This window comes from Euprymna scolopes, chromosome 6 (genome assembly GCF_053919585.1).
Source record: "Euprymna scolopes isolate OS-2025 chromosome 6, ASM5391958v1, whole genome shotgun sequence".
NCBI lineage: Eukaryota > Metazoa > Mollusca > Cephalopoda > Sepiida > Sepiolidae > Euprymna > Euprymna scolopes.
This window is the reverse complement of record NC_136487.1, coordinates 158098692-158115038: the sequence shown is the minus strand read 5'-3', so window position 1 is coordinate 158115038 and position 16347 is coordinate 158098692. Positions and strand designations below refer to the sequence as shown.

The 16347-nt window shown below is 32.9% G+C and overlaps 1 protein-coding gene across 3 annotated transcripts in view; it reads left to right on the top strand.

Annotated features, from left to right (window-relative positions):
- The window catches only part of LOC145278088 (interstitial collagenase-like), a 295194-nt gene extending 279985 nt beyond the window's left edge, over positions 1–15209 (top strand). For all 3 annotated transcript variants that reach the window (XM_080130353.1, XM_080130354.1, XM_080130352.1), the window contains 6 exons: positions 8080–8162; positions 12283–12401; positions 14029–14101; positions 14214–14356; positions 14607–14894; positions 15104–15209. In XM_080130353.1, the coding sequence (XP_079986479.1) occupies positions 8080–8162; positions 12283–12401; positions 14029–14101; positions 14214–14356; positions 14607–14860 (672 nt within the window). In that variant the 3' untranslated portion in view covers positions 14861–14894; positions 15104–15209. The remainder of the gene's footprint in view (positions 1–8079; positions 8163–12282; positions 12402–14028; positions 14102–14213; positions 14357–14606; positions 14895–15103) is intronic.
- Positions 15210–16347: the final 1138 nt, after the last annotated feature.

Genomic DNA, 16347 nt, shown 5'->3' with positions numbered 1-16347 from the left:
TGAATGGTTCAAAACAGCAATTGAAGCACATGTTCCCACACGGAAATTTTATAGCAAACCCTACTCTCCTTCGACTTATGCAGCCGCCATTACGCAAAAGCAGCAGGCGTACCGCAGATTTAACCGACATAAGTCCAGTTTAAACAGGCAAGAGTATATAGAAGCCAGAAGTAACTATCAGAAAGAAATAGCGACACCTAAGAGAGAATTTACTAAAACCACCAAAAAACGCATCGAAGCACATAAATTAGGGACCCGCGACTTCTGGAAAATCTACAACAGTGTAGGAAATAATGGGCAATCAACAATTCCCCCACTAACCAACAATCATGAGGGTGTTTGCTCTGCAACTGAGAAGGCTAACATGCTTGCCAGTCGGTTTGCCTCCAACTCCACACTGGACCCTGCCAACCACCCCCTCCCTGACTTTCATTTGCGGACAGACGCCACACTAGACGATCTGAAAATTATCCCTTCTTAGGTGCATGCTATCATAAAAAATCTTGACACTTCAAAAACATGTGGACCTGTCTCATCCCGGCTGTGCTATTAAAAAAGTGCTCCGCCGAAGTAGCTCCAGTTCTCTCCAAACTTTACAACAAATGCCTTAATGAATCTTGCTTTCCTGCCGGCTAGAAAACTGCTTCTGTAGTACCAGTTTTCAAGAATTCTGGCGAAAGAACTGACCCAGTAAATTATCGCCCCATTAGCCTCCTCCCACTTTTCGCCAAAATATTTGATACAATAATTAACCAAGCTCTAGTCCATCATCTTACAGATGCTAAACTTCTGACTGACCAACAATATGGATTTAGACAAGCCCGTTCAACAGCAGACATCCTAACTGTAATCTCAGAACGTATCTCCTATTCAAGTCTGGGCGCACCTCAATATTTTTTTTTCTTTTGTTATTCATGATACGGTAAAAAAAAGAGTTACTATTTAAAATCGCCGCATTATTATTCAATGATATTCATCGTCAAACTGAAATATCAGCGGACGTGATATTGTAACCAAACAGAGACAGAATTTGATGAACGACATTATCATTATTATTTATTTATTTATTTATTTGCGAATTAGTCCAATTGAGCAAACTATTCCTTGTAATCTATAATAATCAATAGAGGATTGATTCTATAATAATACATACGCAATCTGCATAAATTAAAATATCATATTTAAGCTTCTTTGTTAGAACCGCACGCCTGTGGAACTCTGTTCCGTCTGCCTGCTTTCCACCGGACTACAACTTGAATGTCTTCAAGTTCAATGTTAACAAATTCCTAATGAACCGCCCCCTTAAGTAAACACTTCATCAAATCTCCACACTAACGTAATGTACTTGCAATAACCCTTATCCCTGAGTGGCTTCCGGGTATTGATAAGTGGTGAACACTGTGTAAAAAAAAAGCGTATTGTACGACCAGGCAACGCCAGGTGTCCAGCTAGTTTGCTATGATGTGAGCATCTAAAGAAAGTATAACTCTATTTTTTTTTTTCAATGTCGCTATTTAAGTTACATTTTTCACGAAACAGTCATCATTTATCAAGTCCCAATAGCCACTTGAGGATAAGAGTTTATGAGTCTATCAGGTAAACGGTGAGATAACGCCATAATAATTGATAACGATGAATAAAATGATGCAGAATTTTATTATTTAAGAGGATGGGTCAACAATAATTTATTGGAGTTGAAAACAAATATATTGTATTCAGTTTGGGGGCAGTCTCGCGGTATTGTTTTCCACATATAGGTGGTCCTATGGAAGACACTCTGTTCATGGACGCCCCGTTTAGTTTTCGGTACACAGATTGAGAAATGGAAATTATTGACATTAGTTGTGGTTAGATGAGCTTTTGTTGTAAATTTTTACAGGGGAAAACAATTGAACACTTACCATAAAATAATGAAAGAGCAGAGAAAGACTAGCAACGTATCGAAGTTTTAAAGTCGATTTTGTACTCCGCTGAGTGCCATCCACCTATATGCGGCTTACGAATATAAATTGGATGGCAAAATAAATCTATGTATTAAAAATAAAAAATAAAAATTTAAAAAAAAAAAACTAATAATAATAATAATAATAATAATAATAATAATAATAATAATAATAATTCTGATTTCGCTTATGAACGTCTCTCTTGAAAGGGATGGAATTCATTTCCAGAGGATTCCCCTTTAAACCAGGAGCTTCAAAGATCAATGGTTTTCCTAAGGATGTTGGTGGTACCTATAATTGCAGAGGTTTGAAGGCCGCCTAAAACATCGGTGATTTGTAGTTTTTTTTTCAATTGTCCTTCCAGACGACTTGATATTACTCCTAGTGTACCAACTACGACCGGGATTATTTGTGTTTTAACCCCGTGTATACGCTTTATCTCCAAGGCCAATGGAGCATAATTGCTCCACTTCTCATTCTACTTCTCTCTCACATTCCTGTCCCAGGGTACTGAGAAGTCTACAATCTGCCACTTTTTTTAGACCTTGTCAATGACGACCAAATCCGGACGATTATGTTCCAATTGCTTGGTCGTTATGACACTTTTGTCCCACCATACCTCTACCTTGCCATCCTCACTTGTTCTCACTTCATCAGACACCTCCTCAAACCATTTTCCAGCACACTTCACCCCAATCCTCTTACACACCTCCCAATATATCCGGAGTCCCATGCGATCGTGTCTTTTGCGGTACTCTCTCTGGACCAGTCCATTACACCCTGCTGCAAGGTACGCAATTGATTCTGAGGTCTTACCACAAATCCGGCAATCTGCAGCAATTTACTCTCCTAGAACCACTTTTTTTAACAATCGTGTTCCTAATGCCTGCTCTTGTGCTGCACAAACAAAAGCTTCAGTACTCTTAGTACCCAGCTCTAAGCCATTGCCATGATCTTTCATCAGCCACTTCTGCTATATCCTGGAAGAACCTTTCATGCATTTTCTTCCTAGCCAGTTTCTCTGCCCTTTCTCTATCCATACGTTTCACATAATCAGCCTTGGTCTCACATACCTCCACTTCATTGGCCACAACCTTAAGCATCCACCCCCCACTTCTAACCACATGGTCCTTCAACGACATCTCCTCGGTTCTAACACAATCTTTTACACTTTTCAATCCTCTCCCACCATCTTTCCTCTTTTGATACAACCTTGCTACGCTACTTCGAATGTGAAATATACCAAACATTGCTAAAACTTTTCTTGTTTTGATATCCATGGCATGCAAATCCTTGTCAGACCATTCTAAAATTCCCGCACTGTATCTCAAAACACTGACTGCCCATGCATTTACTGCTTTCATTAGATTTCCTCCATACAGCTTCGACTTTGCCAGTAGTTTCACTCTTCTAAGATACTCCTTCCTGACTTTTTCTTTCATTTTTCTGTTCAACACGTCTAAATACTTATATTCTGTATCTTCTATTTCTTTCATGATTTCTCCATTTGGCAGCACTTATTCCATTCGAATAAACCTTTACTCCTCTTTTCATCATCATCATCATCATCATCATCATCATCATAATAATAATAATAATAATAATAATAATAATAATAATAATAATAATAATAATAATAATAATACTTCTATATTATAATAATAATAATTATTATTATTATCATTATATTATTACGCTTATCGCTCCGTCTGTTATCATGCTGTGCACCCCTAAAAAGGAAGTGTCAAAAAAAAAAATTGGTGTCGCTGTTGAGGCAAAACTAATAAAAATGATTTGTCTTTCTTGGCCTTTCGGCTAAGATCAAAGTGTAGCATCTGTTCTGCAGGTGCTACATTTCAATTTATTCTCTCTCAGTGGAAGAGAAATCCTTTACGACTAAGACAATGTTTTCTCCACGTCAAAAAAAAACGACCCTGGTGTCTAAATCTGTCCCGTGGGGAGGCATTGTGAATAGGTACTACATTTAATGTAACTGTTATATCGTAGATTATATAAATAACAAGTCATTACTGGGGGTTGTACAGAAAGGGTTTATTTAGGTAAAAAGGTACACACATTTCTAAGCGTCCATTGACAGCTTAGTACTAAATTCTGTCTCCCACGTGAGGAGAGTTTGCTTGTCTTTTTATAGACGTAACAGTCCATTCATTTGAGAGGTGTTGGATCAGTCCATTATATCAGTAACAAAGTTTTAATATAAAAAAACTGAAAAAGTTATTTCTGATTTAATTACAAAATGCCCTGGAAGTGTTACTCCTGATTAATTATAAATTGACCTGGAAAATGTCCGTTCTTCTTTTTTTTTTTTTTTTTTGTTTACTTACCTCCCCACAAGGGCGGAATTGGACATGAGGTTGGTTAACAATTTAGGGGGAAACCGGCTCCCCAAAAGGGGATCTCTGGTCAATTACAAAAATAAGAATTGTATCAGTAATGAAGGATTTCTCCTCCATTAACTAAGACCAAAAAAGGGGGGATTTAAGTCACTGGAATGCTGAAACTGATACTACACTCAGAAATTCATGTTGAGACAATGGTTACCTAATCCCTAACCGTGTTAATGTTTTTATGCATTACTTTTGAAAAGCTGCTGAAACATGTTATGATTTAAACATTACTTTATTTCATGTATATTTTTAACAGTGGGGTGGAGGATATTAAATCAGTCCCGAAAATGGGTGAAACCGTTTACGCATTACACATTATTTATTTAATGTATATTTTAAACATTGGGGTGGAAAATATGAAGTCGGTTCCGGAAATGGCTGCAACCATTTACGTTTTGGACATTACTTTAATGTATATTTTTAACAGTAGGATGGAAGATAAACAGTCGGTCCCGGAAATGGCTGAAAAGGTTTACGATATATATATTACTTTATTTCATGTATATTTTCAACAGAAGGGTGGGGATTATAAGTCAGTTCTAGAAATGGCTGAAGCAGTTTACTATTTAGACATTACATTATTTCATGTATATTTTTAGCAGTGGGTTTGGGATATAAAGTCGGTCCCGGAAATGGTGTAAACAGTTTACTATATAGACATTAAATTATTTCATGTATATTTTTAGCAGTGGGTTGGGGATATAAAGTCGGTCCCGGAAATGGTGTAAACAGTTAACTATATAGACATTGCATAATTTCATGTATATTTTTAGCAGTGGGCTTGGGATATAAGGTCGGTCCCGGAAATGGCTTAAACAGTTTACTATTTAGACATTACATTATTTCATGTATATTTTTAGCAGTGGGTTTGGGATATAAAATCGGTTCCGGAAATGGCTGAAACAGTTTACTATTTAGACATTACATTATTTCATGTATATTTTTAGCAGTTGGTTGGGAATATAAAGTCGGTCCCGGAAATGGCTAAAAAAGGTTACTATTTAGACATTACATTATTTCATGTATATTTTTAGCAGTGGGTTTGGGATATAAAGTCGGTCCCGAAAATGGCTGAAACAGTTTACGATTAAAATATTACTTTATTTAATGTATATTTTCAACAGTGGGGTGGCGAACATGAAGTCAGTCCAGGGATTGAATAAGATGTGCAAATGTATACTATCAGAAAGCGTCGCCCAGTATTGAATGAGATATGTGGAAAACATATAGTAGCAAAATAATCAGCGTCGTCCGGGATCGAATGAGATAGGTGAACGATATATATCAGCAGAATATGTGGCGGCACCCGGGATTGGATAAGATAGGTGAAACATATATACTATGAGAATACCCAGAATTTATTGATTTGTTTGTAATGAAATAATCACTCGAGGCAATATATCGAAGTTATTATTTAAGTAACATATCCAGGATTATGAACAAAAATTAAATGTGAGGTAATCGATTGTGTGTTTATAATACAATAATCAACCCAGGAAATATATCAAAGTAATAATGTAAGTAAGAGAGGGCGATAAGGATGATTTAAATTATGAAAAAATTGTCAAAATTATTAACATATCCAAGAATTATGAAAAATGATAATATGTTATTTAATGCATTAGTGTGTTTGCAATGAAATAATCAGACCAGACAATATATCAAAGTTATCATTTTAGTAAGTGGGGCGATGACGTGGGTTAAAATGATTGTCGACATAAGTAACATATGCAAAAATTATGAAAAATGACGAAATGTGAGTTAATTGATTGGTATGTTTGAAATGAAATAATCATCCCAGATAATATATCAAAGTTATAAGGTTTGTAGTGAGTGGTTGATAATGTGGGTTAAAATATTAATAATAATTGTCGAAATGAGTAACATATCAAAGAATAAAGAAAAATTATGAAGTGTGAGTTAATTAATAGTTGTGTTTTTAATGAAATAATCAACCCAGAAAATATATCAAAGTAATTTTTTAGTAAGAGACGGCGACGAGGTGTGTTTAAATTATAAATTATTGTCAAATTAGTAAGATTTCCAATAATGACGAAAAATAACGAAATGTGATTTAATTGATTGGTGTGTTTATAATAAAATAATCAGCCTAGCCAATATATCAAACTTATTATATAAGTAAAGGGGAAGAAGATAAGGAGGGCTTAAATTATGAAAAATTATTGTTGAAATTAGTAAAATATCCAAGAATTACGAAAAAAATGATGAAATATTAGTTAATTGATTGGTGTGTTTGTAAGGAAATAATCAGACTAGACAATATATCAAAGTTATTATTTAGTAAAGAAGGAAGGGCGAAAATGTGGGTTAAAATTATGAAAAATGATTGTCGAAATAAGTAACATATCCAAGAATTATGAAAAATGATTAAATGTGATTTCATGCATTAGTGTGTTTATTTTATTAAAATAATAAGCCCAGACAATATTCCAAAGGTATTATTTTATTAAGAGGGGGCGATAATATGGGTATAAATTATGAAAAATGATTGTCGAAATTAGTAACATACCCAAGAATTATGAAAAATGATGAATTGGGGGTTAATTGATTAGTGTGTTTGTAATGAAATAATCAGCCCAGCAAATATATCAAAGTTATTATTTTAGTAAGGTTGGCCGACAACGTTGGTTTAAATTATAAAAAAAATATTGTCGAAATTAGTAACATATCCAAGAATTACGAAAAACAATGAAATGTGAGTTGATTGATGTGTGTGTTTGTAATGAAATAATCAGCCTAGAAAATATATCAAAGTTATTATTTTAGTAAGGTGTGCGATATGGTGAGTTTAAATGATGAAAAGTTATCGTCAAAATTAGAACCATATCCAAGAATTATTAAAAATGATGAAATGTGAGTTAATTAATAGTTGTGTGTTTTTTATAAAATAATCAGTCGATACAATATATCAAATGTACTATTTTAGTAAAAGGAGAGGCGATAATGTGGGTTGAAATTATGCAAAATTATTGTCGAACATAGTAACATATTCAATAATTATGAAAAATAATAAAATATGACTTAATTGACCGGTGTGTTTGTAATGAAATAATCAGTCCAGGAAATATCTCAAAGTTATTATTTTAGTAAGGGGGCAGTACAGTTTTAATAAAAAAAACTAGAATAATATGATTGTGCTTGCATTCATGCTGAACAGAACGCTCACAGCATGCCCAGCAACAATATATTACATATGAAAAATGCTGCTATGGAATTTCCACAGGTCCCGCTAGTTATTATTATTATTATTATTATTATTATTATTATTATTATTATTATTATTATTATTATTATTATAAAGACAATATAAAAGAGATTAGTATTCTCAGTTATGCAAGGAAACTGTCATAACAAATATGTCAGTTTATGATTTTCAATTGAAGTCCAAGTTTAAATATAATAATATAGTGGTAGTGTTGGTGACCTGATGAGCCATGGATAGTCTAGTATATAATATATTTGTATTTTAAAATATCTATCTAGATATCATTCAAGCCAACTTACATTCTGTTCCGTTCACATCTATATATTTACGTTAAAATAACCTCTTTCTCTCTTTATAAGACTATACTACATTTGACCAATAAATTAATATTATTATTTATGAGATTTTATTTAAAGTTTAAATCATGTAAACGATGTTCCAAGTGGCCTAGTAATTAACTTTCTTTCATAATTGAAATTGTTTTTGCTTTTTTTTCTGATAGGAATATCTTCGTAAATATGGTTACATGAACGATGTGAACGAACGCTCAGTCGATTATGCCGAACGCAGAACAGACGCTATCAAGTAAGTCATTCAAAACGAACACAGTTTCATATCTTACTCTTTCTCTCTCTCTCTCTCTCTCTCTCTCTCTCTCTCTCTTCTCCTTTTCTTTCTCTCTCTTCTCCTCTTACACACAACGCACAAACAATTTCTGAGCGTTTGCCGTGTGGATAAATGTTCGCTCTCAATTCTAATATCTAACGTTACATTTCTGTGCTTCGAATTTCGTAGTAAATAAATGTTTTGTTTTTTTCTATAGCATTCCACTTATTTCGTAGCTTTTATCAATATTTTTGATCATTAATTCAGCAAACAACGAGTAAGAAAAATAGACACCAAAAGATCAGAATGATTCATAAATTCCACGTTTCTACGTTTAAAAGTTGCGTGATGTAAACAGACGCCAACATTGTGACTGTCATAAGATGCGACCAATCAATTAGTTCTGTGAACGAATCATCCAACATTTTAACGTGACCAGCCCATACATTCGATTTGCACTTAAAAAGATTATTTCCGGTTCACTCATTGTGATGAAGATTTTTGATGTCTGAGTCGTTCACATTGGTTTACAAACTGAAATAAAATTAGTACACACATCAGAACGATAAGTGGGTTTTGTTTAATACTAGCATGCTGTCTGGCATTGTCCTGTCCAAAAATACGCTTAAATATGATATTTTTATTCAAGCGAATTCCGTATCTATTATCATAGAGTAAATTCTCTATCGATTATTATATTGTATCTAATATATAGTAGTGATTTCCAAAGATAAAAAGAAATATGACTTGGGTACCATAAACAAGAATCGAAACTAGAACGTATAACTATCTTACCTTATTCGCTACAATCTGAGCTATAAAATGTTTTTTTTTTAAGTTACATTGTTCAACCAATAAAAAATATATTTAAAAATGCGTCGAACAGCTCTTTAACTAGATTTACGCCCATAAAGTTCCAGGATTTTTTTATTATTATTATTTTGGTCCCTTTACAAGTATTTTTACTGGTTAAAAACTAAACCAGATTTGCTCCACATGTCCAAATCCCCTATCAAGTTTCAAGTGTGTAGACGAAAAATTGACAGACGTTTGGTAGAGACCATTCCTCGGAAAATAGGATCACTTTTTATATATATGACTGACTTATGCATATAATGTATTAATCAGATTTTTAAACTTTTTATTATACATAATATTTGAGCAAAACTTTTTATTATACATAATATTTGAGCATAACTTTTTAGTATTTTTTTTTTACACAGTGATCACCACTTATCAAGGCCCGGAAGCAACTCAGGGATAAGGGTTATTGCAAGTACATTACGTTAGTGTGGAGATTTGATGAAATGTTTACTTAAGGGGGCGGTTCATTAGGAATTTGTTGACATTGGACTTGAAGACATTCAAGTTGTAGTCCGGTGGAAAGCAGGCAGACGGAACAGAGTTCCACAGGCGTGCAGTTCTAACAAAGAAGCTTAAATATGATATTTTAATTTATGCAGATTGTGTATGTATTATTATAGAATCAATCCTCTATTGATTATTATAGATTACAAGGAATAGTTTGCTCGATTGGACTAATTCGCAAATAAATAAATAAATAATAATGATAATGTCGTTCATCAAATTCCGTCTCTGTTTGTTTACAATATCACGTCCACTGATATTTCAGTTTGACGATGAATGTCATTGAATAATAATGCGGCGATTTTAAATAGTAACTCTTTTTTACCGTATCATGAATAACAAAAGAAAAAAAATATTGAGGTGCGCCCAGACTTGAATAGGAGATCATTCGATCTGTAGTCGAATGCTCTATCACTGAAGATTTCAATAATGTATTTTAAAGAAGAAATGATTTGCTAAGATTTTATTATCTCCCTTGACGGTGTAACGCAAAATATTCCACTACAAAAATTCAAAAATACAGAAATTATTTAAGCATAACTTTTTATTATACATATTATTTAAGCATAACTTTTTATTATACATATTTTAGCATCACTTTTTATTATACATGTTTGTGCATAACTTTTTATTATACATAATATTTTAGTATAACTTTTTATTATACATAATATTTAAGCATAACTTTTTATTACGCATTATATTTGAGCATAACTGTTTATTATACATAATATTTTAGCATAACTTTTTATTATACATAATATCTGAAAATCACTTTTTATAATACATAATATTTAAGCATAACTTGTTATTATACATTGTATTTTAGCATAACTTTTTTTATGTGGAATTGTAAGTTACATTATTGTCACGTTGACAAGAAAGTTTTGGCGTTTTTTATTTAATTTTAAATGCAGATGAACATATCTCGGCTCCAAGGGAAGTTTATTCATCGAGATGATCGCAATTAGAATCAACACACTTTTGCCAACACAAAATAAGTTTACTTATGCCAGTAACGTTAAAATCTTGGGTTTTAGTTTCGATAAAGCACCTGAAAGCGTTTTTGATATCGCTTAGGTTTTGAAGCATTTCTCATACAGAAAGTTGTCGCGATTCTTGAAACGGTGGAAGTCAGGTGGTGATAAGTCTTGGGAGAATGGCGACTGAGACAAAGTTTCATAGCTCTGTTTGTTTAACTTCTGCAGGGTCGATTTAGAAACGTACGTTCGGACATTGTCGTGGAGGAGAATTGGGCCTTTTCTGTCGACTAATGCTGGGTGTTGTTGTCGAACTTTCTGGTGCATTTTATCCATTTGTTGACAGTAGTTTACCGCCATAATGATTTCGCTTGCATTGAAAAACTGTAATGAATAAGACCTTTTTGGGATCAATTCTGTCTTCGGGAAGTGTTGTGGAGCTTCGTCGCCGTCTAACCACTGAGCTGAGCGTCGCTGGTTGTGGAAAGACCCTACTTTTTATCGCAAATCATAATTATTTCGAGAAACGGGTCGTTCTTTTTGCGAGAAGTCAGGGAATATGATATTAATAACGGCTTTTTTGTTATTGTTGTCGTGTTACGTAATATGTTGTTGACTGTTCGTATTTGAGTAGAGACAGGGTACATATATAAAGAGGGACAGGGTACATTTTAATAGGGATGGATAGAAGATATAGATAGATAGACCGAGAGACTGATAGTGTGTTTGACATTTATACTTTTGACAGTTCTGACAGTTTCGAGAGTGTTTCTATAAACATTGACACATATATTTCTTTACCTATTTCTGAGATGATGATTTTCATAAAGTTCTTATAAATTCACAATACCTTTCTGTTGAATAACATAACATGAAGGCGCAGATGCAAAATTATGAAGTTGTTCGTTTATTCCATTCGACCGGTCAATGGCTTTGTATCAAGGAATTCAAAGTCTCTACATGATTTCTTTCTTCTCCCCTTCGCTTCCAAGGTTCGATGTCAGCTCTGTCTCTGACTTCTCTCTTCTCTCCTGAAGCTTATTAATGACTGACTTACTGACCTAAATCTCTCTATTGAGAACTCATGACGTCATTGCGTGACCAAACACGTGCATCTCGGACTTGTGGCCTGACATGCCTCCGTTTCTAAGAAACGAGTGATTTGTCTCTAACCTAATTTTCCTAACCCACTTTACAAATATGTTTAACATTTTCTATTGTTCGAATCTAGGTTCCTTATTTTAATTTCATTTCATTAACAGAAACAAAGTTGCATTATCACATTCCTTTTTCAATAAACAGATATCTCGCTATTTACGTTCAGTAACGGTTCCTGGGCTAAATGCTTCATTTATATCGCGAGCTGTTTCAGCAGCTTTTCAGCCTAGCTTGAATTGAAACGTTCTGAAAACAATTGTAATTTAAACGATTAGATAGAGCGAAAAACACTCTTAAAAATTATATATAAAGTAAAGGTTTTATCACAAAAACATATTTAAAAGTACATCATTGGAAATCCAAATTTAAAATTCCGCAAGAACTTTCGCGTCAACCTAATACATACTTGACCATAATTCTTGCAGTCTAAAGAATCAACAACGATGTATATACATGTATAAAGACATAATCGCTTTCTTTCTTCTTTGTACACATATTTTTTATATCCTCAACATACATATTATAAAATGCATACTATTTTTATTGAATATTTTAATAAAACAGTCGTCACCATTTTTTATTTCTTTCTACAGGTTGTTTCAGGAATTTGCCGGTTTGGAAGTGACTGGAGAAGTAAACGAAGAAGTTCGAGAACTCATGTTAAAACCTCGTTGTGGAATGAAAGATATCGTAGTAGGCAGACCAGAAAATGGTAAGTGAACAGAACATTCAAAATCATCTTTATAAATTAGATAACTTTGCGTTCTTTTCATTCGTATAACAAAACGCCGAAGTGGCGTCACCGGTGGGGAAAAGGACTATAAAAAAGCGAAAGAGAACAATCTCGTAGGAAATCTCGCGAAAGACGTGAGTAACGTCCTAGATCACGTAGGTGATGTCACGGCTGTACCAATAAGGAAATAAATGCTGTTGCTATAAATAACAAGCGGGTTAGAGTTATTTCCTATTCTTTGTTTGGATCTCCTTTGCGAATGAAATTGGACACAACATGTGTTGATTCCCGAACAACGTTGCAGAAGATTCATTGGCGCCGTATTGGCCAGCTCCTTCTGTTTTTAAAAAAGAGTAAAAATGAATTAAAAAAAAAAGAAAAATGGTTACCTGGAAATCATACGGTCTCAAAGAAAGAAAATAAGAACTAACCAAACTGAGAGAGAATTCTTGAAGAAAAAAAACAATTGTAAACTGTAAGTCGGGTTGTAAGTAATATTGTGTTGTTGTTTTGTTTTGTTTTTTCTTTTCACCGTCGAATTTCTTCTGTTTATCGGTCATATTTTTTGTTGCTAAAGCGTGTTTTATAGGGGACCTTGAGTTAACGGAATGCTATCTTTGATGTTAGACAGGGATTCTATCATTAGAACTCGATTATTTAATATTATAGATTATCAGTAGGGCTGTGACAACAGAATATTCTTTTCATTGTTATTACTCTCAAGTATGTATTCGACACAGTAAGATACGGTCAATCAACTGAGAACCCCATCAGTCTACATAAAACATATAAGATATTAACGGATATATACTGAAGAGTCAAAACAATTAAAAGAATACGCTGTTGTCACATCCCTAGTTATCAGTCAGTTTGGTTGGTTATTTTGCTTTACGTCATATCAACCATTTGGGGTATTTAATGTCGAATCCAGTTATTTTGAAAACAGTTTAATGCTTCAAGTTCTTTATATCATCAAATATTTATTTGTAGAGTTTGGTTTGGTTGTTTTACGGCATATCAATCTTTTTTTGTTGTTATTTAATATCGAATCCAGTGATTTTGGAAATAAAATTTACGTTTCATCCAGTTATTTTGTAGAAGGTGTTTATTATTACAGTTCTTTGCATCTTCAGTCGCTAGTTTGTAGTGTTTGGTTTGGTTGTTTTATAGTGGACTTTATCGTTTTTGTTCCCTGCCTTGCAGAACATGAATGAGTTTGAAAATGGAAGAGAGGAGAAAGGTTACAGTATTAATGTTTAGTACATTTTAAGTTAAATTCCATTTTTTTTTTTTTTTTTTTGCTTAACCTAAACAATAGTCTACAGCACAAAACTATAACATTACTTTTTATTAAAATTGTCTTTGTGTTATAAGTGGATCCGTATAAAACTTATTAACGTATCGAATGCCCCCCTACGTTGATGTTGCATAAATAGTTTGAAGGATTTTCTGAAAAAATCTTCAACGATGAAATCAATGTATTTAGCAGAAATCTTTGACAATTTTTAAGTTTTCCATTTATTTTACTTAACGTATAAAAAAATTCTAAAACACTAAACTACATTATATTTTATTCACACTGTCTTTTTATTTTCGTCTTATTTAGCCAGATGGAACGTTTCAGAAATCACCTACAGTCTTTCAACTTACACAAAGGACATAAGTGAAAGTGACACAAGGTAATTAGTTTAACCTTTATTTTTGAGAAAAACAATGTATGAATAATTTGCGAAAACACATTCAAAATGTGTTTGTCTTGATTTTTTAATTCAAACTGTATTCCCATTGCAGGGCTGCAATTGCAGAGGCATTGACTCTGTGGGAAGGTCCTTCGAATTTGAAATTTAAGAAAATTGATTCCGGAACTGCGATTATGGAACTTAGGTTTGTGACCGGAAAACATAAACGCTGTCCCTATGCAATGGATGGAAGTGGTACGTTACAAACTGCCTTTTGTTTTCATTATCTTTGGCTTATCGTTAATTATTATGACCACAAATTTATCTAAAAAACATTCGGTTTATTTCTAACTATTTAAATAAATAATTAGATAAATAATATTAATATTTAAATAAATTCATCAGAAAACTTACATTAATCTCGAAATGACTAATAAAATCGTTAATATTTTTATATTATATGCAATACTTATTATTTCATTTCTATGTTTTTGTCTTCTTTAAGGGGGAGTGTTAGCACATGCGTTCTTCCCTTCCAAACATCCCGCAGCGGGTGACATCCATTTTGATGATGATGAAACTTACAAATATAAAAATGGCAGAGGTTTGAGTCTTGTTTCGATTACCTTGCATGAAAGTGGTCATTCGTTGGGATTAGGACATGACAACAAGAAAGGCGAAATTATGGCCGGTTGGTACAGTGGCCAAACAACTCTTGGACCAAACGATATCAAGAGAATCAAAGCTTTATATAAATAAAAAAGAAACAACATGTCTTTTTACACTACAAAAGGTTTGTAGATTTAAATCGATTTTATCATTTTTTGTAAAATTATAATTATTTGATTTAAATCCTTATTAGTTATTCAATTTTTCTTTATAAAACTGTCATTCATTTTAATGGATATTAAAAATTATTTAATCTGTAGTTCATCGAATTTAACAATAATTTGTCTTTATACTTTGAAAAATAATTTATATGAATTTATTTCAATATTTCAGATGTGGTAATTTGCTGCAATATTTGAATTGGTAAACATCGCTTATGTTAAACTATTCAAAACTGCTTTGTTTTTTAAGACCAATAAAATCTTTATCAGCAACATAATAATATGTTTCCTGTTGTTTTTGTTGTTGTTTCTGTTTTTTTTTTGTTGTTTTGTTTTGTTTTTTGTTTTGTTTTTGTTTTTAATGGATGTGTCAAATTTTCAAAACTACTTCCCCGCCAGATGCTGTTTTCTGGTATTTATATCATATTGCTCTTATCTTTTTGTCTGTCAGTCCAATTTTTCTCGGAAACTACTGGCTTGTTCTGGCTGAAGTTTTGTATGAACTTTGTTGTGATAAGGTGCAGTGAATTACGTATTGTGGGATCCGTTTTTGCTGACCCCTTCCTGTAGAAAACTGATGATTTTACGGTGAAGAAATTAATGTTTTTGGCCAATTTTTCGATATTTGTCGAGCGAAGGTTGGAACTTATAAATGATATCGATCTCGTGAAAATCCGTGGCCTGTATCGAAAGTTTTTGCGAGACATACAAACACCTACATACATACAAACAAACATGTACACATTTTCGCTTTTATATATATAGATAATTCGATAATAGTATGTCCCAGGTCATCGCATCGCATGAAAACAAATATCAATGTAATCTTCTGCATATTTATCTTCGATTCCTAGTAGTGTTTTAAGTAGCTTATGCAATAAGGCGAGAATCAGGGACTAGTGTTCATGCAACATACCTGACAAAAGTCTACAATATCTTTCGTACATAGATGTGTGTGTGTATTCGATCCATGAAAGCATATACGTATTTATATTAAAGTATATTAAAATGTGAAATCTGACATTTGCAAGATTATTTCTAGTGAGTGAATGCATCAAAGTTAATATACTAAAAGTCTCGTGTATAGGTTTTAGTTGACTTTTACAGAAAATTAACAAAGTCAATAAAAATATCAAGTAAAATTCTAAGAGACATTATTTCTAAATTATTTCTAACAAAGGGGGGATTATAAATAATTTATAAATAATATACCATGGTGTTTTCCTTGATATTTTATCTTCATCTCTACTATTATATAAAAGTCACTGTGTGTGTGAGTTCCTTCCTCACAGGTTCCGAAATGGTTGAGCCTATCTTTTGCAAATTCACACAACAGTAATTTATGTCTGACACTGTTCTTAAATGTGCTTTGTACAGAAACTCATCACATAGAATTTTTTTCCGATCATTAAATTT